At 40.7% G+C, this 25,203-nt stretch overlaps 1 protein-coding gene and 2 long non-coding RNA genes across 3 annotated transcripts; 1 reads left to right on the top strand and 2 right to left on the bottom strand.

Annotated features, from left to right (window-relative positions):
- The first annotated feature begins 2,290 nt into the window (after nt 1-2,290).
- On the top strand, nt 2,291-3,907 carry LOC149831561 (uncharacterized). The gene is made up of 2 exons (XR_016433032.1): nt 2,291-2,474; nt 3,575-3,907. It is a non-coding gene; the product is annotated as an uncharacterized LOC149831561 (long non-coding RNA).
- Nucleotides 3,908-10,123: 6,216 nt separating this feature from the next.
- Nucleotides 10,124-11,347, bottom strand: LOC149831560 (inhibitor of trypsin and hageman factor-like). The gene is made up of 2 exons (XM_090012120.1): nt 11,298-11,347; nt 10,124-10,450 (listed from the first exon to the last, which is right to left on the bottom strand). The coding sequence occupies exons 1-2, from the start codon at nt 11,314-11,316 to the stop codon at nt 10,254-10,256; spliced, it is 216 nt and encodes a 71-aa protein (XP_089868246.1). The 5' UTR covers nt 11,317-11,347; the 3' UTR covers nt 10,124-10,253.
- Nucleotides 11,348-21,717: 10,370 nt separating this feature from the next.
- LOC149831559 (uncharacterized) lies at nt 21,718-22,760 on the bottom strand. The gene is made up of 2 exons (XR_016433295.1): nt 22,625-22,760; nt 21,718-22,050 (listed from the first exon to the last, which is right to left on the bottom strand). It is a non-coding gene; the product is annotated as an uncharacterized LOC149831559 (long non-coding RNA).
- Between the last annotated feature and the right edge of the window lie 2,443 nt (nt 22,761-25,203).

Below are 25,203 nucleotides of genomic sequence, written 5' to 3'. Positions count from 1 at the left end.
GATAAACCATGGGAGATGCAACATATGTATAATGATGTACATCTATCCAAAAACGAATGTAGCAATTTTTTTGTTAAATAGGAGAGATGCTGTCAAAATTTTTGACAAGGTGCTCTCTAAGATAAAAAGAAACGTAGTATTTTTTCCATTAAACAGGAGAGCTGCTGCCAAAAATGTTGGCAAAATTCTCACCTAGGCTAGTATGGATGGCATGATGATGCTCTCATTGTTGGAACCTGTCAGGATGGCTCATTTTATTTTTGCCTTCAAGGGCATCATACTCCTAAGGGCCATTGTGCCAGAGTAGTTGTTGTGCGTTGTTAGGTCAGTGCTCATTACGACTAAATATGTTGAGCAGTCGATCAAAAGTAATCCTTGATTGTGCACTCAAAACGAAGAAGTCTACATGATTAGCAAGGTTGAACCAATATTGAAAAAAATCATTATAATTCTGAGAGTCTATGTTGACTTTGCTGATCAGAAAGGAGTCACACAGTTATCTAAACCACTAGAGTGTGCTTGCACTCAGATCTACCAATATGACACTGAAATCAAGGAGAAAGAAGAAAATGCATGTATCCAAGTACCAGAAAAAGAGATTGTGCATGAATTATCCATTGTTGTTATCATTATAAAAGACAATAAGAAAGGTCTTGTCAATATTTTAGAAAAATAAAGTCATGTCATGGCTTTAGAAGAGAAAAGCCCTTTGAAGGCTCTAGATCAGTTCTCCCATAGCTCCAAAAGAAGAAGCACATATTGTGTTTGAATAAACCATTAGTTCTTCCACTTTAGAGGAAGAAGTGGTGTTTGAAATTCTTATCGAAGAAGTGGTATTTGAGTATGCTGATGCAGTGAAAGATTTTGACTCATCCAACTCAGCCGATGCAGATTACCATTTTCAGATGAACTGTCTATATAATGTTAAGGAGCTTTCTTAGGAAGTTGAAATCTCTCTTGCCTCTCTTGAAGAAAAAGAAAGTTTAGTTGATGAGATTTCTCAGGACTAGGGATGGCAGTGGACCGGGGGAAAGCGGAGCCCCGCCCCGCCTCGCCCCGTTTGGACCGGGGATGAAGGGTATGAAACAGGGATGGAGGCGGGGACGAAGGTTAAAATCCATCCCCGTCCGGGGGTGGAGGCGGGGATGGACTGGCACGTTCCCCCGCCCCGCCCCGCCCCATCCCCGCCCCGGCCCCGCCCCGGCCCATCCCCGCTCCGGCCCCAGCCCATCCCCGTCCCGGCCCCGCCCCGCCCCATCCCCGTCCCGGCCCCTCCCCATCCCCGCCCCCAACCCTTTATATTTTTACTGTTTACTAACCCTAATTTCCTAACCCTGGAGCCGCCGAGCCAGGCCGTCGCCTCTTCCCCTTCCCCATCCGCATTATCATTGTAGCCGGGCCGTCGCCGACCACCGTTGGCCATCGCAGGGGGAGGCCTCCACCGTTGGCCATCGCCGATCTCCGACTCGTCCTCGGCGACGCTTGGGTGCGAATGCACACCAAGAAGCTTCGGCAGTACATCGCTAACTACGAGCGCATGGCGCGGAGCGAGGTCGTGGCGGCCATGGCGGAGATGCCGGTGGTGATCGATGCCGAAAGCGCGAGGCGGGCTTTCAGGCGGTTCAACTCCGCCTTCCCGGAGGCATACCGGGCGCAGACTGCGTCGATCGTGGTGGAGGACATGAAACGGGGATGAAGGCGGAAATGGGGACGGGGCGGGGACGGGGACGGGGCGGGGACGGGGATGGGGCGGGGGTGGAGGACATGAAACGGGAATGAAGGCGGGGGTGGAGGATAAATTCCATCCCCGCCGCGGAGGCGGGCCGGGGGTGGAGGATAAAATTTTGAGGCGGGGCGGGGGTGGAAACCTTGTCCCCCGCCCCGCCCCGCCCCACTGCCATCCCTACTCAGGACAACTCAAAATTTGTTAAGAAAAGATTAAACTTTGTGATATCCATACTCATGTTATTCCTTAACCTTCTGGGACACAACACATAGCTATTTGGGCCGAGTATAGGATCCACTCACGAGGCGTAAACCATAAGCCAATGTGGTCTTTATCAAACCAAATCTGTCAATGTCCAACACCTACGTCCACACATGCACAGCAATAAGAGACTGAAAGAGGTATGAATTGGTTGGAGCAATATGGTCAACGTTCAATTAAGACGGCCAGCTGGTTAGAAACTTCAGCCATGAAATCAAACCGACTTATACATATACAAGCCTATCCATACTTAGTAATGGAAGCATAAGAATAAGGAGAGAAGGTGACAAAATCCTTAATGAATGTTGGAACGGTACTGAAAATATAGTCAACATTCAAACAAGGCATTCGCCACCTTACGAAAGGTAAGGATAACTATCCAGCCAAATCTATAAATACCCACTACCAATGGCTTGCTATAACCGTAAGTGAAAGTCTTCAAAGAGAGAGAGAGAGAGAGAGAGAGAGATGGCATCCTTTTGCAAAGGTATGGCTTGATGACCATATATTATTCATGTATTGCATCAGAACGAAAAGGTTTGTTCTGTAAATTGTAAGTTACTCATGTCATGTAGGTGACATGGTGAGTCTTCATTTTGTTCTTCGTTGAGGAATTAGGTAATGATGCGTATCAGGGTATCTATGGCTATCCTTTTCCAGCTGTGTCTAAACCACCCCACTGCTCGGGCAAATGCTTTGCTAACTACTTGGCCCGGCCCCTGCCCCTGCCCCTGCCCCAAGCCATGTGGCTGCCACCCGGAGAGAATGGGACCCAAACTCAGACCACGTGGCAGCTACTTGGGACGTTGGACAAAACCTTTTATGAATTACGGTAGCCACCTTTTGATATATAAATGTATGGAAAAGAACACCCTATATGGTATCATACAATCAAGAATTACATTAGTCATAGAGCAAAACATTTTATTACCCTTCTTTGTTTAGAAAAAAAGCCACTTTATTCTTTCAGAAATTATATATATATATATATATATATATATATATATATATATATATATATATATATATATATACACACACACACAAACGTGTTGCAATATATTTTTAAAACTTTCTCGAACCCGGCAAGTCATGTACGCATACGTTTCTATATCGGCATAGCTTTCTTTTCTTTTCTTTTGGTTTGTATGATGTTTTTTTATTTCGTCTGCTGAGTCGTTCCGTATTGCGGTATTGTAAGTGAGTTGTGGTGACTCCTCGTCACCTGCTTTCTCCACTTTCTTTTTTAAATATATTGAATTTTTTTTTTGAAAGAACAGAATAATATATTTAATATCATGATAGGAAGAATTACAACATGAAAAGAATTGATGAGTAATCAATTCCTAGAAGACGTAATACAAGGAGCCCTTTATATCAAACATCTATCCTAGAGCTGCCCGCCGTGCCTAGATCTTGATTGGGTCATTTCAGCAAGTCTGGGGTCTTTGTGGGGCAGATTTGGACTGCCCCAATTTCAGTGCAGTTGTATGGCTTTACAGTAACTAGCAATTGTATTATTTCATTGTTTTGCTGCTTTTCTGCTGGACCATGTGATGCTAATGCGAGGGAGATGAAACAATTCAGTTGCAGGTAAGAGCTCTTGGCCAGAATTGGTAGGTGCGTATGGGCAAATTGCAGCAACCACCATTGAGAGGGAGAACCCTAATGTGAAGGCCTTTATTGTTAAAGAAGGCTCAAGTGTAACTCAAGAAATTGACTGCAATAGGGTAAGGGTTTGGGTTAGCAAGAGGGATGGGACAGTTATTGAGGTCCCCGGTATAGGGTAAACGGGACGTTTCTATGTAATAACATGCCGAGGGTAACTGAATAAATTGGATTGCTATACAATGTCATGGTTGTGTTACAACAACCTTCTAAGTGCCAATAAATTGCAATAAATTAAAATTATTTTGGAAATTTGTTTCTCTAAAATCACTGGATTCATAATACAAACTTGTTTCACTATTCATAATTAATTTGACAAATCAAATGTTGTATGGTTGGTCCAGCTCTTTAGATATTGATTTCTCAACCGAACCTTCCCTTTGATGGTACTCTCTCTCTCTCTCTCTCTCTCTCTCGAGCGAAGGAAAAAATTTAATAAAATGATAATAAGATCATAAGATAGAAGAAGGGAAACCATATTCCTAAAATGCTGGTGAGTGAATAGGTTTTCCACACCTTCATCCAAGCTAAGCTACTTTCCCTTTCAAGGGATCCAAATCCAAGTCCACATTGGAATAATATCCAATGAGGTAAGGATGAAACCAAATTCAAAATATACATGACAATCATGAATACAGTACAAAAAATGAGGATCTGAAATACCGACCAGAGCTGAATCCCCAACCTGTCATGACTAGAACTGATTACATCAGGTTTATTGAAGACCCAACCTACTCGATACATACCCAAACCCGTTAACTTATATGATCTACAATTTCCAGGCATACCCAAACCCAAATTAGTTTGGGTTAGGTTTGGTCAAAGTTTTATGCCTGACCTGAACCAGACCGAGTGACAGGCTGATCAGATTGCACAAGCAAGGCTCTAAAACGCTTGACCTGGCCCGACTAGATGTTAACTGGCCTTTAAAATGCTTGACCTGGCCCAGACTCATTTTTCAAAACACCCATAGAGACTCAAATTCACACAAAATCTTTAATTTTCACAGTACATTTGGTAATGAAGCAAATGAATGTCTCTTGATTTTGAAGATGTCTTGATCATGATATAGTTTAATGGGTTCAGTCAGATCCAGGTATAGTTGTATTATGAATAATTTTGGGTCAGACTCAGACATGGACTGGGTCGTTCAAGGCCTTCTGCTAGCCGTTTTTGTAGGTAAGGCCCGTAACATTAGAATGGACTGTTAGGAATCGGTTTCACACGCGCACGCCACACGCGTTTGACCGGAAAAATTAATAAGTGCAAGTTGTTTTGGCTTAATCTGACAATTAGATATGAGATCCAAAAGCGCCACTAAATGAATTTTGTCTCACCCAGTGGATGGAGAGCTGATGCTGTACCACCCAGCGTTTACAACCACAAACCCCACCACTTGTACCACAAGTGGGCTACGATTGCCAATCTTACCACGTGGCCAAGCTGAAAATGAGCGTTTTTGCTCATGCTGACATCGTGGCCACCCAATTTGCATTTTAAAAAGCTCAAAAGTCAACAAAACCACGTGGCATTCATCCAAAATGCAAACAGACGGCCAAGATGCCCGCATGAGCAAAAACGCTCATTTTCAGCATGACCTGATCTGCTTCCCTCTTCCAGTGGATACATGTGTTCATTGGATACCATGAATAGTTCCACTTAAACAGTCGGTGGCCGTGAAAACTGTTTTATGCAGTGGGGTACCCATGCAATTTGTAGTACTTCTCCTTTATGTGGCCAGGAATGCCACAATGTGAACACATGGATCGTCCACGCCGAGCACCCATACTTTTGTCGCTTATGTTAAGCTGAACCCCATTCACGTTGAAATCAGTATTTTTAGCATGAGAAAAGAGAGTTGATTTCCTAGAGGTTGCTGCCGGCACCACATGGAGCTTCCCTACTATGCTCACCTACAAACACAAGAGCATCATTTTTTGCAACCGAAGGCAGTGGGTCTTTGAGAAGAATTTGCCCTCTAACAGTGTCGTAGGAATCATTAAGGCCCATAAAGAATTGGAACACCCTTTCACGCTCTTGTTGTTCTTTCAGTTGCTTAAACGCACCACACGTGCATGTTGGTAGTGGGTTGTAGAATGATAGATCATTTCAGTTTAGAAAAATATGTAGCAACTGGCATTGAGTCTTGGCAGAGATGCACAATGGCATTAAAGGAATTTGCATACTTTATTTAGTTACCATAGGATGCAAATGGATGCCATATCTCTCTCTCAATTATCTCAATTAGGAAGGATGTATGGGGTTGTACATGCGTACATGTGATTACGTCTGTTTGATACCAAGCTTGCAATCTTTTTTAAAGGCATGCTGGGGTTAGGCAGGCCCCCACCAGTTTTGAACACAGCACAAGGAGATTTGCGCTGACAGCTCCTACCAACCACGCGGAGCACCCCCCCCCCCCCCCCCCACACACACCTTGGTACCAAGCTTGTAGTCTTAATTGAACGTTGACCATATCATTTCAAGCTTGGTGAAGGGGCCCCTCTCTTTCAATTGGAAAGGCTGGTAGGCAGTATTGTGAAAGTGTGGTGTGTGTTGGATATTTGCAGATTTGGTTTGATAAAGACCACTAGTTTGTGTTGCTTTGGTACCAATACTCTCTCTCTCTCTCTCTCTCTCTCTCTCTCTCTCTCTCTCTCTCTCTCTATCTATCTATCTGGAGCTAGCTAGGGTTGTTGTGTACATAAGTGGTGGGGCCAACCTAAAGGCATTGATGGTCATGATGGACAGGCTTGTTTAGATAAGTAATTGAGGTAACAAAAATTCACGCGGAAGCAATATAGGATCTAATAAAGGCACAATCAAAACTCACACCACAACCAACACCTCTCTCTGATGATCAATGTGTGGTGATGAACCTTCTTCCTTCCTCTTCTTCTCTCCACTCTCTCTCTTTTACTTCTTTTCTCCCTGCACGCTGCACACAGCCACTCTGCTCTTCTCTCTCCAACACACAGCCTATGCACCCCTATTTATAGATGGCATAGAGAGTTCTATATGTGAGCCTTCTAAACTCATTCCAGAAACTGAAAGGGTTTTGACCCTTCAACTTCCTGCATTAATGGGAAGTGGGTGGCTATTTCACTTCCCCACATCATTAATGAAGGGATAGGGTTGGCTTTTCAACTTCTCATGCATTAATGGAAAGTAGTGGGTGGCTATTCCACTTCCCCGCACCATTAATAAGGGATAGGACTGGACTCAACAATCTTCCCCTCCAGCCCAAGGAGATACTCCAATTCAACTAATTAACTGGAGTTCATGTCGGCCAGCTGTCGACATGTATTTTGTTTCTCCATCGATAAGGCCTTTGTCAGCATATTTGCACCATTAGCTTTTGTGGAGATCTTTGCAAGACAAAGTAAATTTTTCTCAAACACATCTCGGATCCAATGGTACTCAGATTATTGGTGAGATGAATGGCACTCTGACTGTCGCAGTACACCAAGTACTTGTGTTGCTCTAAACCCAACTCCTTCAAGAATCTTTTCATCCATAGCATCTCTTTGCAAGCTTTTGTAAGAGCAATGTACTATGCCTCTGTAGTAGACAAAGCAATACACTTTTTCAATTTAGACTGTCATGATACAGCTCCCCATGTAAAAGTGAGTACAAAACCTGATGTGGACTTTCTTGTATCAATATCTCCAGTCATATCTGCATCTGTGTAACCTGTCAAGACAAGTGGTATACTCCCAAAGCTTAAACAAACTTTGAAGCTCCCTCTAAGATATCTAAAGATCCACTTTACTGTTTCCCAATGCTCTTTTCCTTGATTTGCAAGAAATCTGCTAGCAACACCTACTGCATATGTGATGTCTGGTCTCGTACATACCATCACATACATCAAGCTTCTGACTACTGAAGCATAAAGAACTTTCTTCATTTTCTCCTTCTCCTCATCATTTGATGGACTCTCCTCTTAGTTAAGCTTAAAGTGACCTGCAAAAGGAGAACCAACTGGCTTTGCATTATTCATATTGAACCTGCCCAACACCTTCTCAATATACTTCTCCTGTGATAACCATATCTTCTTGGTTTTTCTATTACGAGAGATTTACATGCCCAATATTTCCTTTGTTGGCCCCATGTCCTTCATTGCAAAGGTTTTACTCAGTTCCTTCTTGAGCCTGTCAATTATAGACATTTCTTTTTCAAGGATAAGCATATCATCAACATATAACAAGAGAATAATAAAATTCTCACTGAACCATTTTATGTAGACACAATGATCTGAAGTCGATATTTTGTATTCATTTTCAGCCATAAATGAATCAAATTTCATGTACCACTGTCTTGGAGCTTGCTTCAGCCCATACAAGCTCTTTTTCAACCTGAATGCAAGATTTTCTTTACCTTTGACTTTGAAGCCTTCTGATTGCTCCATGTATATCTCCTTCACCAAATCACTACAGAGAAAAGCAGTTTTCACATCTAGCTGCTCAATCTCCAAGTTCAGGCTAGCAGCAATACCTAGAGCAACACGAATAGAAGACATTTTAACAACAGGAGAAAAAATTTCTTCAAAGTCAATATCTTGCTTTTGACCAAAGCCTTTCACAACCAATCTGGCTTTGTACTTTGGTTGAGAACTTTGTTCTTGAGTCTTCAACTTGAAAACCCACTTGTTCTTCAAGGCCTTTCTGCCTTCTGGTAGTTCCACCAAGTCATAAGTGTGGTTCTTTCTGCCTGCTGCCGGAAAACGCGGGGGGGGGGGGGGGACCCCCTTAATACCTGTCTCTGGGCGGCGGCGAACGGCGGGGCCTGCGGACGGCGGACGGTGGGGCCGGCGGCAGCGGGCGAACGGCGGCAGCGGGTGAACGGCGGGAGCGGGCGAACGACGAACGGCGGGAGAGGGAGCAGCGAAAAAAGAAAAGGAAAAGAGGTTTGGGATTAGGTTTATGCGACAATTCGTGACGGGTTAACGACGGATTAATTCTGTCGCTAAGCCGCCGTAAATCAAATTTACGAACATAGCGACAGAATATATTCTGTCGCTAATTAGCGACGGAAAATCTTTCGTCGCAAACAATGTCGCTAAATATTGCGTCTGTTACGACAAAATATTCCGTCGCTATTTTCGTAAATTTCATTGATTATAGCGATGAATGTTTTTCGCTCGTTAATCCGTCTCTAGTTAGCGACAGAATTATTCTGTCGCTAACAACCTATTTTCTTGTAGTGTTTCTAGAATCGTCATCTTTTTTTGCACCAATGGAGGAGAGGGTACTTAAGCCTTTGCAATCGCATCAAACTCCAACGCTAATTATTGCTGACAAACATGGGGATATGAGATGCAAATGCTTAAATACGTGGTGCTTTTTGGGACCTCCGAGCATGAGATGCCCTGTTCGGGGGGGGGGGGGGGGGGGGTAACATATAACCTGCTTCGGTTTTTAAGTGAGATGTAGGAGTGCCAATGAAGTATTTGGGGATCCCTTACACAAGGGGTAACAAAGCCAACTCTTTGGACTTTGCTGGAAGTAAAATTAGATGTAAAATACAGACTTGGAAAGTGAAGGTGCTGTCAAAAGCAAGAGGGTATATAATAGTGAAACTTGTTGTCACTTCAGTAGCACAACATTTTCTGGGCCTTTTCGCCACCTAATTCGGTTCTCAAACGAATAAGGTTTCTATAGGGAGGTCATGGAGAAAATTTGGTTTTTGCACCTACTGGATGGGATATGGTCACGCTACTGCACTCACAAGGGGGCCTGGGGATAATGGATATGTGACATTTTAATAACGACCTTTTGGATATGCGACGTTTTAATAATGACCTTTTGATCAAATGGTGGTGGCTGATTGCAAGCGAAGAGGGATGGGGGCAGGGTAGCACATTTTTTAAAATGTAAATACAAGGATCTACCGGAACACACGCTTGCAGACCACGACACCTATTTCTCTCTCGTAGGTCGGGCATTGCAGGCGGCAATGGAAGGTTTCCGGTGGAGATGCTGGATCTTAGTCGCTTTGCACCAGATTTGGAAGCACAGGAATGAGATAACCTTTAATACTGTTATTCCAAACTGGTTCCTGATACAACGCAAAATCAGCAATGAACTCAGTGAATGGTTACAGTTGAGGTCAGTCCAAAGAGAGGCCTATGGTTTGATGATGGCCTTGCAACTGTAGCTGAACCTGGTTTGATTTTTGGTGCAGGCTGTGGACGTTGCTTTAAAGGGGCTGATGATTCACCTCTGGTTTGTGTACATTACATTATCTAAAGATCTTATTATCCTTTTAAAAAAAGACTTCCTTCGAGAAGAGAGAGAGAGAGAGAGAGAGAGAGAGAGAGAGAGAGAACCATCAAAGGGAAGGTTCTGTTCAGAAGTCAATCTCTAAAAAGCTGGACCAGCCATACAACATTTGATTTGTATAACAGATAATTATGAATAGTATAACAAGTTCTATTATGAATCCAGTTCATGATTTTGCAGAAATAAATTTCCAAAATAATTTGAATTTATTGCAATTTATTGGCACTTACAAGGTTTCTGTAGCACAACCAAGACATTGTATAGCAAGCCAATTTATTCAGTAACCGTAGTTATGTTGTTACATTGAAACAACCCATTTACCCTATGGTGGGGACCTTAATAACTGTCCCATTCGTCCTGCTAACCCAAACCCATACCCTATCGCAGAGAAAAACTTGAAGTACTTTTGTACCTTCTTCAACAATATCAGCCTTCACGTTAGGGTTCTCCCTCTCAATGATGGTTGCTGCAATTTTTCCATTCTCACCTACCAATTCTGGCCAAGATCTCTTACCTGCACCAAAATTGTTTCATGTCCATCGCATTAGCATCTCATGGTCTACCAGAAAGCAGCAAACAATGAAATAATACACTTGCTAGTTGTTGTTAAGCCATACAATGCAGTGCAATTGGGCCAGTCCAAATCTGCCCTACCAAGACCCAGACTTGCCGAAATGGACCAATCAAGATGTAGGCTCGGTGGGCAGCCGGGGCAGGTTATATGTGCACCCCCCCACCCCCGAACATGCACTGTAGCTACAGTGCGTGTTCGGGGGAGAACACGCAACACCCTCTCGTGGGCAGCTCTAGGTTAGATGTTTGATATACAGGGATACTTGTATTACGTCCTTTAGTAATTGATTTCTCATCAATTCCTTTCATGCTGTAATTCTTCCGATCCTGATATTAATGATATTATTCTGGGTCTTTAAAAAAAAAATGACCCAGACTTGCTGAAAGATATGCATACATGACTCTCGTACATGACACGGGTTCGACAAAATTTTGAAAAGTAAGATACTGCACAAGCCCAGCCAAATTGGTCAGGTTATGTATATGAAAGCCCATATGAATGAATGGGTGAAGGACCAAACATGGTTGGATGCGCGGCTGAGTGCCACACATCAACAAATTTTTGAAAAAGAAAACGATTTAGCTGTGGTTCTTGACCACATGGCTTAGGACGAGGTACTTAGCAAAGTATTTGGCCTGAGTAGTGGGGTGGTTTACACCAGCTGGAAAAGGATAGCCATAGATACCCTGATACGCATCATTACCGAATACCTGAACCAAGAACAAATTAAATGAAGATCACCTTGTCACCTCCCTGACAAGAATAATATATGGTTTTGAAGTTATACCTTTGCAAATGGATGCCATCTCTCTCTCTCTCTCTCTCTCTCTCTCTCTCTCTCTTTGTATATGTTCACTTACACTTTTAACAAGCCATTGCTAGTGGGCATTTATAGTTTTGGCTTGTTTGTCATCCTTACATTTTGTAAGGTAAATGCCTTGTTTGAATGTTGACTATATTTTCCGTATGGTTCCAACCTTGATTTTGTCACCTTATGCTCTCTTATGCTTCGATAAGGATGGATAGGCTTGTATATCTCTATACGCCTGTGTATAATCTTCTAACCTGGCCGTTTTAATTGAATGTTGACCATATTGCTCAAAGCTTCATACATATCTCTCTCTCTCTCTCTCGTTTAAAAGGGTGCCCTGCATATGTGGATCTGGGTGTGTATGCATGCTGGATATTTACAGATTTGGTTTGATAATTAAAGATCACAGGTTTGTCCTCAGCTGGCATTCCTTTTTAATTGGAACTTGACCATATTGGCCTACGGTTTATGCCTCTCCACGAAACAGTGGGGCCCTCCATATTTGGTGGAGCATACCATCTAGCGTGCCGCATCAGTGGGTCCAACATTTGTAAATATTTTATCAATTAATGAATCAATGGTTGTAAAATGTAAAATCCTTTTATTCGAAAAATCATGATTTTTTTTTTGATAAAACATGATCCAAAGGTTGTTTCTATCAAATCGACCATGCTGAATCCATCTAGAAGGTCAGATTTGGAAAAAACAACAGTTTTCTTATTTATAACCCGAAGAAACTGCACTCGGCACGAAGTCCTGGCCATGCTGGCTCAGCCTGCCATACTTATGGTCATCGTGTCAGCAGCATAAAATTCTGAAGCTAGAACCCTGCTCCTAGGTCCTATACTATGCGTTGGCTTGTGCAGAGTGGCGATAACCATGAGAATCGAACCTTGACTACCCGTTTAGCAGCGAAGGCCCCTTGCCACTATGCTAACCCCCTTGGGGTGATATTATGCATGTACACAATAACCCTTGCCAGCTCCAGATAGAGAGAGAGAGAGAGAGAGAGTATCGGTACCAAAGCAACACAAACTAATGGTTTCTTTGATTAAGCATGAGAAAGTCCTTGTGTGATTTGAACAATATAGAACACTTAGGTGTAATTTTAATCATGCCCAAACTTTAGGTGTGTTTCTGATCATTTTTCTTTTTTAATTAAAACTATTTTATTAAATGGATAACGAAGTCATAGTGGGTAGAATAACCAAAGGGTGGATCATCACCCCCATCAACATAGAGAAAAACCATTAAAACACAGGTGGGTGGGCACTTACATCACAAGATCAAAGTTCTGACAATACTAGCAAACGAGCAAGTTGCTTGGAGTTTTTTTTTTTTAAGGAATAAATAAATTTGTATTAACAGTCAAAATGGAAAGTATTACTAAGTGATGAGATATCACTAAGAGTGAAGAGAATGGCTCTACATGGGATTCAGAAAGAGAAACCAAAGTCGAAAACGGCAGGGTTTCAAACCATCTCAAAACGACCCAAGCGGTGTTGGACGATCCATTTTACATCCAGGCCTGGCCACATCAGCCATGGCTATCTCTCGCTCTCCTCTAATCCGGCTAAGGCTGTAACCGTAGAGCGAGAGTCACGAAATATTCTGTTGTTCCTTTCAAGGCACAAATGCATCTCCAAAGATTAAGATCTAGCACCTCTAAACAAACATTTATTTAACATATAGGAATCAAATTTCTTTAGCCACAGGCAGCGGTGTATTGGGCTTCCATGGTAGGATCAAGTCACCCCAAGACAGTGAGAACAATGCTTAGGTAAGCTTCAAATTGTGTTCTGTAGGAATTTTGTCCCATAAGATCAACCAAACTGTGAATGAGCCTCGAATAGGGAGACCATTATAGTGACAAAGTCATATCTTTGAGCTCATAGCATGCTTTTTTGCGTTCTTAGGTTCATTGGAAAGCTGACAAAAATGGCTCTGTTTCACATGTTTGACCCGTTTGTATATTCTGTCTGTACGACATCTGAAAGTTGGCATGAACAGTGAAAATGATAATTTCAGTGACTGTTTTTCTTAAGGAATATCTGTTCTTTATTGCATATCCAAGCAGTCCAGCGATGAAAACTCGTGTTTTCAGGCTCTCTGTACAACTGAAATTCAGATCTAGATCTGTAAAGTTTTGAGTAGGAGCCAAAAAAATCCCCTGGAGTGATCATTTTTTAGATTCCAAATCTTAACGGTATTTTTCTCCTGCTCTAAAATAGTCGACCAGTTTTCATTTTCGGAGGCTTATTTTCTCAACCCTCTTTCTCTGTTCTTTATATTGTTTAATTTTCTTATTCTCGATGTCATACATCATTGAAAAGATCTTTTTATTTGTTTTATTTTATCTGTATGAGTTTTTTTAGAATCCTGTGTTTTCAGTGTCCAAAATCAATAGTAGCATCTGCTATTATTTCTTGGCTTAGAAAAATTTCAGTAAAAACACCCCATTTTTTGGATAAGATTCGATTTTCTTTTGGGTTTCATAGCCCCAGTTCTTAACACCTGTGTGTGTTGCTTTCCTGTGTTTTTGGTGTCGTTTGGACCTCAGTATACCTTTTGGTAAAGGCCTAGATCTGATCTATTTTTATTTTCTCCCGTGAAAATCATTTTCGATACAAAACCATAGTGTTTTCTCCCATGCATTTCTTGTTCTTTCCTAAGAAAAGACAATAGGTAGATTGTTTGCTTTATTGTTTTAGCTTTAGAAAAATAACTTAGAAAAACTTGTAGATTTGCATGACATTTAGAATTTCTTATGAAAATCTTGAACCTCCAACAAGAATAGAAAATCATTTTGCATAAAAACAATGTTTGCTTCATCTATGTTTTCAAATCTTTATCCTCTTTCGTAGGACTTTGATTATGGAGAATCTATTTTACTGCTTGGATTTTCAAAACCCCCCAACTTATCCTATCTATTTAGATCTACGGATCTCCCCACTAGTACCAGAAGTCTTCAGCTTGCGTATATCAATGGTGGACCAAAGAGATTGTAAACCCACTTACAGTAATAGGAACCTTAGTTTGGGTATATTGTGAAAGGTCTGGTACACAGATCTTTTCTCAATAAAACCCATTTGGAGCGACCTCGCATTTCATGGAGCATTCGAGGACATCCTAAAAAAACTTAGTTTAAAAAATTTGGACCTATGTGTTGTTTGAATATTTGGACTCTTGTTTGATTTAGATCTTAGACCATAGTTCATCATCAGAAGGATACCAATATAGATCCTCTTAAAAACCCAAGACTATCTGATCAGGCCCAAAGTTTTTAGAACCTTAACCAACTTGAGTCCTCAAGTCAAAACCAACCTAGGAACCCTAAAAAGAAACCCACGGGCACTAGGGAGCTCCAAGCTCTGTTGGGTGGCGATCCATAACTGGGAGCAATGGTGATCTTCTCACCTATAGAGGATTCTCTTGACCAACACGATGGAGAAGAAACAAATCCAGATTTAGAAGAAGAGAATGCGGAAGAGATCCAATATGCAAAAATCTATAAAGGTGAAGGTGTGGTAGATGAATTTTTGGATCAATCCATCTTAGAAGAAGTGGAGAACTCCAATGCAGTCTTAATGGCCATTATGCATGAAATCAAATAGCAATTTTTAGAAAACAATGCACAGTTAAGAAGTAATAAGCAGTAAAGTCCTAAGCCCAAGGCCCAACAGGGACCAACTCAAAAGATATAGTCGACCTATGTGCCAGAGTTAGTGATCACAGTTGTTTGGAATATTAATTCATGATCCGATGAGTATGAAGAATGAGTTTGGACACTTAAGGAAGAACTCAAAAGTTTGTCCCGTCAGATTAAAGGATCCAAAGGAGAAAGGAGACTTTACGAGATCCAAGACTTCATTTTGGGTCCAAGTTGTGAACCTTTTGAAATCTCTTCACGAAAGTTCATCAAATTCAATAGAATGGGTAACCTTGAAACTCATGTCACCTTCTTCCTAGACGCATGCTTTGACTGCCTACACGATGATCGTGCCCTAATCTGATGGTTCCCAAGAAGCTTGGAAGGAGAGGCTCTAACTTGGTTCTCGACTCTGAATGTTCATCAAATAAGATAGTTTCAGACCCTCATGAACTTGTTCATTGAATAATTTAGATTCAAAGTGGATGCCCAGCCGATGATCAATCAACTCTATAGTCTCAAGAAAAAGTGGCAAGAGATCAGTGTACCATCGCATGAAGAACTCAATTCAAGAGTCTGATGTTGTCACCCTTATAATGAACAACTTTAGTCAACCTCTCAAGGGTCTCTTGCCTACTCAAAGGTGTGAGACCTTAAAGGATCTGATTGATGTTGCCACTTGGATAGAAGAAAACCTTAAAAGTGGCAAGTATAATGAGATCTTGGTCAATATTGGATCTAAGAGAAATAAATTCAAAAAAGAAAAAAATACTTGGGATCCAAGTTAGTGCGGCTACTCAAAGGAAAAAGAAAAAGGCAAAATCTCCCAAGAAAAACAAAGAGTTGACCCAATATCCAAGACGGCATAGCTACACAGAGTTCACCGAGATCTAGCAAACTCAATCTCAAGTCTTGGATATTTTATTGGAAAATGAGGAATTTTAATTGCCTAAGTGTCGGATCCTCTCTAGATGAAAGAAAGGTACCCAATCAAATTCTACAAATATCATCAGGCTCTAGTTCATGACACAAAAAATGTATTTCACTTAGACACATAATCAAGCACCACATTAAAAAAGGTGAACTGATATTGGAAAATAAAAAAGCTTAGAAGGAACCAACGTGCACTCAAAATGAGGAAGTCTACATGATTAGCAAAGTTGAACCAATATTGAAAAAATTTATCATAATCTTGAGAGTCTACGTTGACTTTGCTGATTAGAAAGGAACCTCATGGTTGTCTGAGTCACCACAGTCTGCTTGCACTCAGATCTACCAATGTGAGAGTCAAATCGATGAGAAAGAAGAGAATGCTTGTATCCAAGTACCATAAAAAGAGATTGTGCCTGAGTTATCCACTAAGGCTGTCATTACAAAAGAGAATAAGGAATGTCTTGTCAATATTTTAGAAAAAGAAAGTCTTGTCATGGCTTTAGAAGAGAAAATCCTTGTGAAGGAGCTAGATCAGTTCTCCCATAGCTCTAAAAGAAGAAGCTCATAATATATTTGAATCAACCATTAGTTCTCCCACTTTAGAGGAAGAAGTGGTGTTTAAAATTCCCATCAAAGAAGTGGTGTTTGAGTATGTTGATACAATGGAAGATTTTGACTCATCCAACTCAACAGATGTGGATGACCATTTTCAAATGAACTGTCTAGATAATGTCAAAGAGTTTTCTTAGGAAGTTGAAATTCCTCTTGCCTCTCTTGAGGAAAAAGAAAGTTCAGTTGATGAGATTTTTTAGGACAACTCAAAATTTGTTAAGAAAGAATGCAACTTTGTCATTTATGTATACAAATTTATTTCTGCAAAATCATGCACCAGATTCATAATAGAACTTGTTTCACTATTCATAATTATCTGTTATACAAATCAAATGTTGTATGGCTTGTCCAGCTTTTTAGAGATTGACTTCTGAACAGAACCTTCCCTTTGATGGTTCTCTCTCTCTCTCTTTGAAGGTTTTTTTTTTTAAAGGATAATAAGATCTTTAGATCATGTTATGTACACAAACCAGAGGTGAATCATCACCCAATTAAAGCAACGTCCACAGCCTGCACCAAAAATCAAACCAGGTTCAGCTACAGTTGCAAGGCCATCATCAAACCATTGGCCTCCCTTTGGACTGACCTCAATTGTAACCATTCCCAGAGTTCATTGCTGATTTTGCGTTGTATTGGGAACCAGTTTGGAACAACAACATCAAAGGTTATCTCATTCCTGTGCTTCCAAATTTGGTGCCAAGTTTGTGAAAGAACAACAAGAGCCTTAACGATTTTTACGACAGTGTTAGAGGGCAAATTCTTCTAAAAAACCCACTGCCTTTGGTTGCAAAAATTGACGCTCTTGTGACTCAAGATGAGAATAGTAGGAAGAAGCTTGTGTGGTGCCGACAGCAGTCTCCAACAAATCAACTATCTTTTCTCATGCTAAAAATACTGATTTCAATGTGAATGTGGTTTAGCTTAACATACGCAACACAAGTATGGGTGCTCGGCGTGGATGATGCATGTGTTCACATTGTGGCATTCTTGGCCACATAAAGGAGAAGTACTACAAATTGCGTGGGTACCCACCAAGTCATCACTTGCATAAATCAGGAGCAATTAGTTCCTCACCAACCATAAATGCAGCATCAACTCAATGTAATGAAATAATGGATGAGACGGTTGCACTCATCTAGATTGAGTACAACCAGCTTGAAGATGAGTCAAGCTCAAGAGAATCTTGAACCAAAGGTCAATGGATCTATACAAGTTCCAGGCAGTTACTAAGTTATAAAACATATACTCAACCATTTGTATGAATGTCTAAATGCTAGAAATAGCAACAAATAGTAACAATCAAATGTAATCTGAGCTTTCTGAAGACAGTAGTAAGGCTTAGCAAGCTGCGGTTAATCTAAGAGCCTGCCTTGAGCCTTATACCATCAGCATGTGTTTGTGAAGCTCATTCACTGCCTGCTAGGTCCATAAAATTTTGTACACACAGGCTAGTTACAGAGTGCCATAAAAGTTTTCATTTACATAAAATTTACAACTTAAGGGAATGAGCTTACAAGATTTCACACAGCCTGAGTTTGCATGGAGGCTACTGATCATAGAGAAATGGACATCGTAAAAGTGAGATCTAAAATGAATCAGAAGGAAATATCACTACAACCTAATCCAGTTTCTTACAAAATCCACAAATATACAAAGATCAAAAGGATGGCAGAGAGGGGAAAACAGAAGCACACCTTGGCCGATATTAATCGGGTATTATGATCTTTTTCATCTGAGACGAGAGCATAATCGGCCAAGATGACGACGTTGGTTTGGATCTCCTCTGATATGCACTTGGTTCCGGTCGAAGGAAGGTTCAGCCAAATGCCTTGCACACATCCAAGGCCCAGCCCCCAAACAAAAACCAAAAGGATGCCTAAATTCATCATCGTCATCTCTCTCTCTCTCTCTCTCTCTCTCTCTCTCTCTCTGCAGAGCTGCTTTGTATTGTTTCAGTCCCTCATGGAACCCTTGGATCTCTTTCTCTGTCTTCCCCTTTGCTTCTTTCAACGGCCCTCACTCATCAACGTTATAAGCGTACAGGTGATGTCGGTGCCCGACGAGGGGTATCGACGGGGCGACAAAGTCGTCATGGCTAGAGGTAGACGAGGAGGAGGAGCCACCCATTGTGTTGTCGAAGGGACGCCGCCTCTTGGCGCCGGAGGCGGTGGTGCCGCCACCCGCCGCTCCAATGGAGCCCTTGCACAGAGAGAGAGAGACAAGCCCGTCGATGCATTTGGTGTGGAGGCTGCGAGGAGAAAGGAGGAGGGAAGAGGGAGAGATCGTGCCCTAAATGAGCCTTTTAATATTGAAACTTAGCGACAGAATTATTTCATTGCAAAAGTCGTCACTATTTAGCGACGGCTTCGCGATGGCACAATTCTGTCACAAACACCGTCTCTAATTTGTTGCATAGTAGCTACTGATTTAATTTCATCGCGCATCCATCACGAATTAGCGACGAATGAGCGACAAAATATTTTCTGTAGCTAATTTCATAAATAATTCAAATGTTAGCGACAAATATTTTTCTCTCGCTAATTCATCGCAAATTTACGATGGATTTTTTTTGTCGCAAGTTTCCGTCGCTAATTGAAGTTTTTCTTGTAGTGGCATAGTCTCTTTCCTTTTATCGTTAGGATAGAGACGAGACCCTATCCAAATGGGTGTTATGTTATGTACAAGATTTTAGGGATTAGTTTCTGTGTATAGATTATCGTGTTTGTGATCCCGAAAATAGTGGGATGGTTGTATATATTGTTTGTTCTTTTCCTAATGAGATACGATGGAAATTCTTTCTCGTGATTTTTGGCTCTTCTCTTCACATGGTATCTGAGGCACTAAAAGGTCTATCATTTTGAAGTTGAATGCCCATTGAAGCTAGTTTTTCCATATCTCACTCGTTAAAGTAGATCATGAAGTTTGTTTCAATCGCAATAGGCATATCTTTGAGTTTGGCTGTGGTGAACCACAAGATAGCGTCAGTAGCCCTATCGTCATCATCGTCTAGGTGGACAGTAGGTCGACCTCTGGTTTTGCACTCAAGGTTGCTCATCACAAGTTAAGTCATTACTTCTGTTTTTGTGATCTCCTTTGATCGTTATGGCTAAATCTGTTACTACATCTTCAAACCCATCCGATGAAACTACAAATCCTCTTTATTTGCACCATTCCTATAGACTCAAAACTGTCTTAATATCTCAATCCCTTGATGGGGATAATTACGCCACCTAGAATAGAGCCATGATAATGGCTTTGAGTGCCAAAAATAAGATTGAGTTTATAGATGGCTCCGTCTCAAAACCGAAAAGTAGATCCACAAACTACCCAAAGTGGGTGCGATGTAGCAACATGATCTTATCATGGTTGTTGAACTCAATTTCATGGGACTTGGCACATAGTGTGATCTATACTACTACAGCCCATGAAGTATGGTTAGACCTTCATGAGAAATTTTCTTAAAGTATTGCTCCCCATATTTATCAAATACAATATGCCATTGTGCATCTCTGCCAAGACTCAATGCCAGTTGCTACATATTTCTCTAAAAATTGAGGCTCTTGTGATTCAAGATGAGAGTAGTAGGGAAGCTCGTGTGGTGCCGGCAGCAGCCTCTAGGAAATAAACTCTCTTTTCTCATGCTAAAAATACTGATTTCAAGCGACAAAAGTATGGGTGTTCGGCGTGGACGATCCATGTTTTCACATTGTGGCATTCCTGGCCACATAAAGTACAAGTACTACAAATTGCATGGGTACCCCACCAAGTCATCACTTGCATAAAACAGTTTTCACGGCCACCGACTGTTTAAGTGGAACTATTCATGGTATCCAATGAACACATGTATCCACTGGAAGAGTGAAGCAGATCAGGTCATGCTGAAAATGAGCGTTTTTGCTCATGCGGGCATCTTGGCCGTCTGTTTGCATTTTGGATGAATGCCACGTGGTTTTGTTGATTTTTGAACTTTTTAAAATGCAAATCGGGTGGCCACGATGTCAGCATGAGCAAAAACGCTCAATTTCAGCTTGACCTGATCTGCTTCCCTGGAAGAGTGGACACTGGAACACGCTGGGTAAGATTGGCAAATTACAAGTGGTGGGGTTTGTGGTTGTAAACTCTGGGTGGTACAGCATCAGCTCTCCATCTACTGGGTGAGACAAAATTCATTTAGTGCTTTCGGATCTCATATCTACTTATCAGATTAAGCCAAAACAACTTGCACTTTTAAATTTTTCCGGTCAAACGCGTGTGAAACCGATTCCTAACAGTCCATTCTAATGTTACGGGCCTTACCTACAAAGACGGCTAGCAGAAGGCCTTGAACGACCCAGTCCATGTCTGAGTCTGACCCAAAATTATTCATAATACAACTATACCTGGATCTGACTGAACCCATTAAACTATATCATGATCAAGAGATCTTCAAAATCAAGAGACATTCATTTGCTTCATTACCAAATGTACTGTGAAAATTAAAGAATTTGTGTGAATTTAAGTCTCTATGGGTGTTTTGAAAAATGAGTCTGGGCCAGGTCAAGCACTTTTAGAGGCCAGTTAACCTCTAGTAGGGCCAGGTCAAGCATTTTAGAGCCTTGCTTGTGCAATCTGATCAGCCTGTCACTCGGTCTGGTTCAGGTCAGGCGCATAAAACTTTGACCAAACCCAACCCAAACTAATTTGGGTTCAGGTATGCCTGGAAATTGTAGATCATATAAGTTAACGGGATTGGGTATGTATCGAGTACCGTATAATCAGGTTGGGTCTTCAATAAACCTGATGTAATCAGTTCTGGTCATAACAGGTTCGGGATTCAGCTCTGGTCGGTATTCCAGATCCTCATTTTTTGTACTGTATTCATGATTGTCATGTATATTTTGAATTTTGTTTCATCCTTACCTCATTGGATATTATTCGAATCTGGACTTGGATTTGGATCCCTTCAAAGGGAAAGTAGCTTAGCTTGGATGAAGGTGTGGAAAACCTATTCACTCACCAGCATTTTAGGAATGTGGTTTCCCTTCTTCTATCTTATGATCTTATTATCATTTTATTAAATTTTTTCCTTCGCTCAAGAGAGAGAGAGAGAGAGAGAGTACCATCAAAGGGAAGGTTCGGTTCAGAAATCAATATCTAAAGAGCTGGACCAATAGTGAAACAAGTTTGTATTATGAATCCAGTACATGATTTTAGAGAAACAAATTTCCAAAATAATTTTAATTTATTGCAATTTATTGGCACTTACAAGGTTGTTGTAACACAACCATGACATTGTATAGCAATCCAATTTATTCAGTTACCGTCGGCATGTTATTACATAGAAACGTCCCGTTTACCCTATACTGGGGACCTCAAAAACTGTCCCATCCCTCTTGCTAACCCAAACCCATACCCTTTTGCAGTCAATATTAAGAATTACACTTGAGCCTTCTTTAACAATAAAGGCCTTCACATTAGGGTTCTCCCTCTCAATGGTGGTTGCTGCAATTTGCCCATACGCACCTACCAATTCTGGCCAAGAGCTCTTACCTGCACCTGAATTGTTTCATCTCCCTCGCATTAGCATCACATGGTCCAGCAGAAAAGCAGCAAAAACAATGAAATAATACAATTGCTAGTTACTGTAAAGCCATACAACTGCACTGAAATTGGGGCAGTCCAAATCTGCCCCACAAAGACCCCGACTTGCTGAAATGACCCAATCAAGATCTAGGATAGATGTTTGATATAGAGGGCTCCTTGTATTACGTCTTCTAGGAATTGATTACTCATCAATTCTTTTCATGTTTTTTCTAAACAAAGAAGGGTAATAAAATGTTTTGCTCTATTACTAATGCAATTCTTGATTCTATGATACCATATAGGGTGTTCTTTTCCATACATGGCTTGGGTCAGGGTCAGGGTCAGGGGCCGGGCCAGGGCAAGTAGTTAGCAAAGCATTTGCCCAAGCAGTGGGGTGGTTTAGATACAGCTGGAAAATGAACGAAGAACAAAATGAAGACTCACCTACATGACATGAGTAACTTACAATTTACAGAACAAACCTTTTCGTTCTGATGCAATACACCTATATATGTGACATGAATAATATATGGTAATCAAGCCATACCTTCGCAAATGTCTGCCATTTCTCTCTTTGAAGACGTTCACTTACGGTTATAGCAAGCCATTGCTAGTGGGTATTTATAGATTTGGCTTGATAGTTATCCTTACATTTCGTAAGGTGGTGAATGCCTTGTTGGAGTGGTTTTCTTAAATATATATATATATATATATATATCTTCAAAAAAGAATTTGAACACCTACGCAGTCAGATCCTTATGGTTGCTGACATTCCATCAGTTAACAGTGTGTGCTCTAATATTATGAGAGAAGAATCCCGTAAGTGCGTCATGAATAGAGATACTATCCAGGTTGATGATAATCACAAAGAATCCAGTAATAAGGCAGCATTTACTGCTTCTTTCTCTAAATATGATGATCGTATCAATACCAGCTACAAAGGCAAAGGAAAAAAAACTTACTTGTACTCACTGCAAAAGGGATGGTCATTCTCGTGATAGATGTTGGAAGCTTCATGGGAAACCTGGTGTTCAGAAATCTGATCAACAAAATACTACAGCTCAAGTTGCTTCAACAAATCCTAGTGACACAACTTTGCAAACATTAACAGAGCTGCTTCAAAAACTCTGCAAAGAACATGAGAGAACAGCAATGGTAGCATCGGCCTCTAGTCATCCTCAAATCGGTAAGTCTTTTGTTGTCTTAACTGATCAAAAAAATACAAATACATGGATTATTGACTCTGGAGCATCTGAAAATATGTGCAATTCCATGACAAACTTGCATAATGTTAAAGAAGCAGATCAGAGAAATCAGGTTACTATTGCTGACGGCTCTTCTGTGAAAGTTGCAGGAATAGGTGAATTATCGTTTCTAAATGAGAGTAAAAATTTAGATGTGCTTGTTGTTCCTAAGTTATCAGCCAATCTTTTATCTGTCTTCCGGATTACTCAAGAGTTGGATTGTGATGTCATTTTCTCACCGTATAACGTGGTATTTCAGGACCGGATATCGAAGAGGAAGATTGGTGAAGGAAAACTTGCGAATGGTTTATATACTTTGAACAAAAGACATGGGCTATGCTTACCAATAGAGAAGAATGTTCCTTGTGGCACAGACGTTTAGGTCATCCCTCAAATCAGACTTTAAAAACTTTATTTCCTGCTTTTTATTATGATTGTCAACAATGTGATGTATGTCGGTATGCAAAAATGAGTAGACCCCCGTTTCCTCAGTCTGAAAATAATGCTGAACATTTGTTTGACTTGGTTCATTCTGATGTATGGGGACCTGCCCCAATTATATCTTATTCTGGCTTTAGATATTATTTAAGCTTTATTGATGATTTTTCTAAAGTGACATGGCTATATATGCTTAAATCTAAGGATGAGGTAATCGAAAAATTCAAAACCTTTTACACTATGGTGGAAACACAATATGGGATACAAATCAAGTCTCTCAGATCTGACAATGGATCTGAATTTAAAAATGCCTTGTTTGAGACATTTGAAAAGGAAAAGGGCATTGATCACCAGTTCACTTGTGTTGGGACTCCTCAGCAAAATGGAGTTGCTGAAAGGAAAAATAGGCATCTTCTTGAGGTAACTCGGGCTCTTCTTCTTCAAATGAATGTTCCCAAAATTTTTTGGAGCGATGCTGTTATGAATGCGTGTTATATTATAAATAGGCTTCCTAGTCAACGTCTTCAAAAATGTGCCCCTATTGAAATTCTTAAAGGGAGAAAGTTGAATATAAATCACATACGTACCTTTGGGTGTGTCGTCTATGTGGCCAAGCAAAAACAAAATATTGATAAACTTAGTAGTAGAGCTTCCAGGTGTATTTTCTTGGGTTATTCTACCTCTCAAAAGGGATATAAGTGTTACAATACAGAAGAGAGGCGTCTTTATATATCAAGAGATGTATCCTTTGATGAAAAAACGTCATATTTCTTTCAAAAACCCAGGGACGTTACATCTCAGGGGGAGACTGCCTTACCAAACATTGACACTTATGATGAGTTCTTTTATGTAAAAGAAAACCAAGAGCAATCCAATACTTCTTCTTTGTCTCAAGGGGATGATGAAGGTGATATTTCCATGAATCAAGCTGAAGTTGTTGAAGAAGTTCAACCGATTTTGAGAAGATCGGAACGAATTACTCATACGCCACCTCGGCTGAATGATTATGTCTCTTATTCCTCGATCACATATCCAATTGAAAATTATATTGGATACAAGAATATTACCAAGTCTTACAGTGCTTATATCAACAACCTAGAGACTTGTCAAGAACCTACTAGCTATGAAGAAGCAAGAAAGCAAACTGTATGGGTGCAAGCCATGAACGAAGAGTTAGATGCCCTTCACAAAAACAAGACTTGGAATATTGTTAAGTTGCCATCAGGGAAAAAGGTTGTTGGATGCAAATGGGTGTATAAAGTAAAATACAAAAGTAATGGTACAGTTGAGAGGCACAAGGCCAGGCTAGTTGCAAAAGGGTACACTCAAACGGAGGGTATTGATTATGAAGAAACATTTGCTCCAGTTGCTAAGATGAATACTGTTAGAATTATTCTCTCTATTGCTTGCAACTATAATTGGCCATTATATCAGTTAGATGTTA

Source organism: Nuphar pumila, chromosome 7, assembly GCF_984573655.1.
Source record: "Nuphar pumila chromosome 7, dmNupPumi1.hap1.1, whole genome shotgun sequence".
NCBI classification, from domain to species: domain Eukaryota; kingdom Viridiplantae; phylum Streptophyta; class Magnoliopsida; order Nymphaeales; family Nymphaeaceae; genus Nuphar; species Nuphar pumila.
Note: the sequence above shows the minus strand (reverse complement) of the source record. Positions and strands in the feature narration are given on the sequence as shown.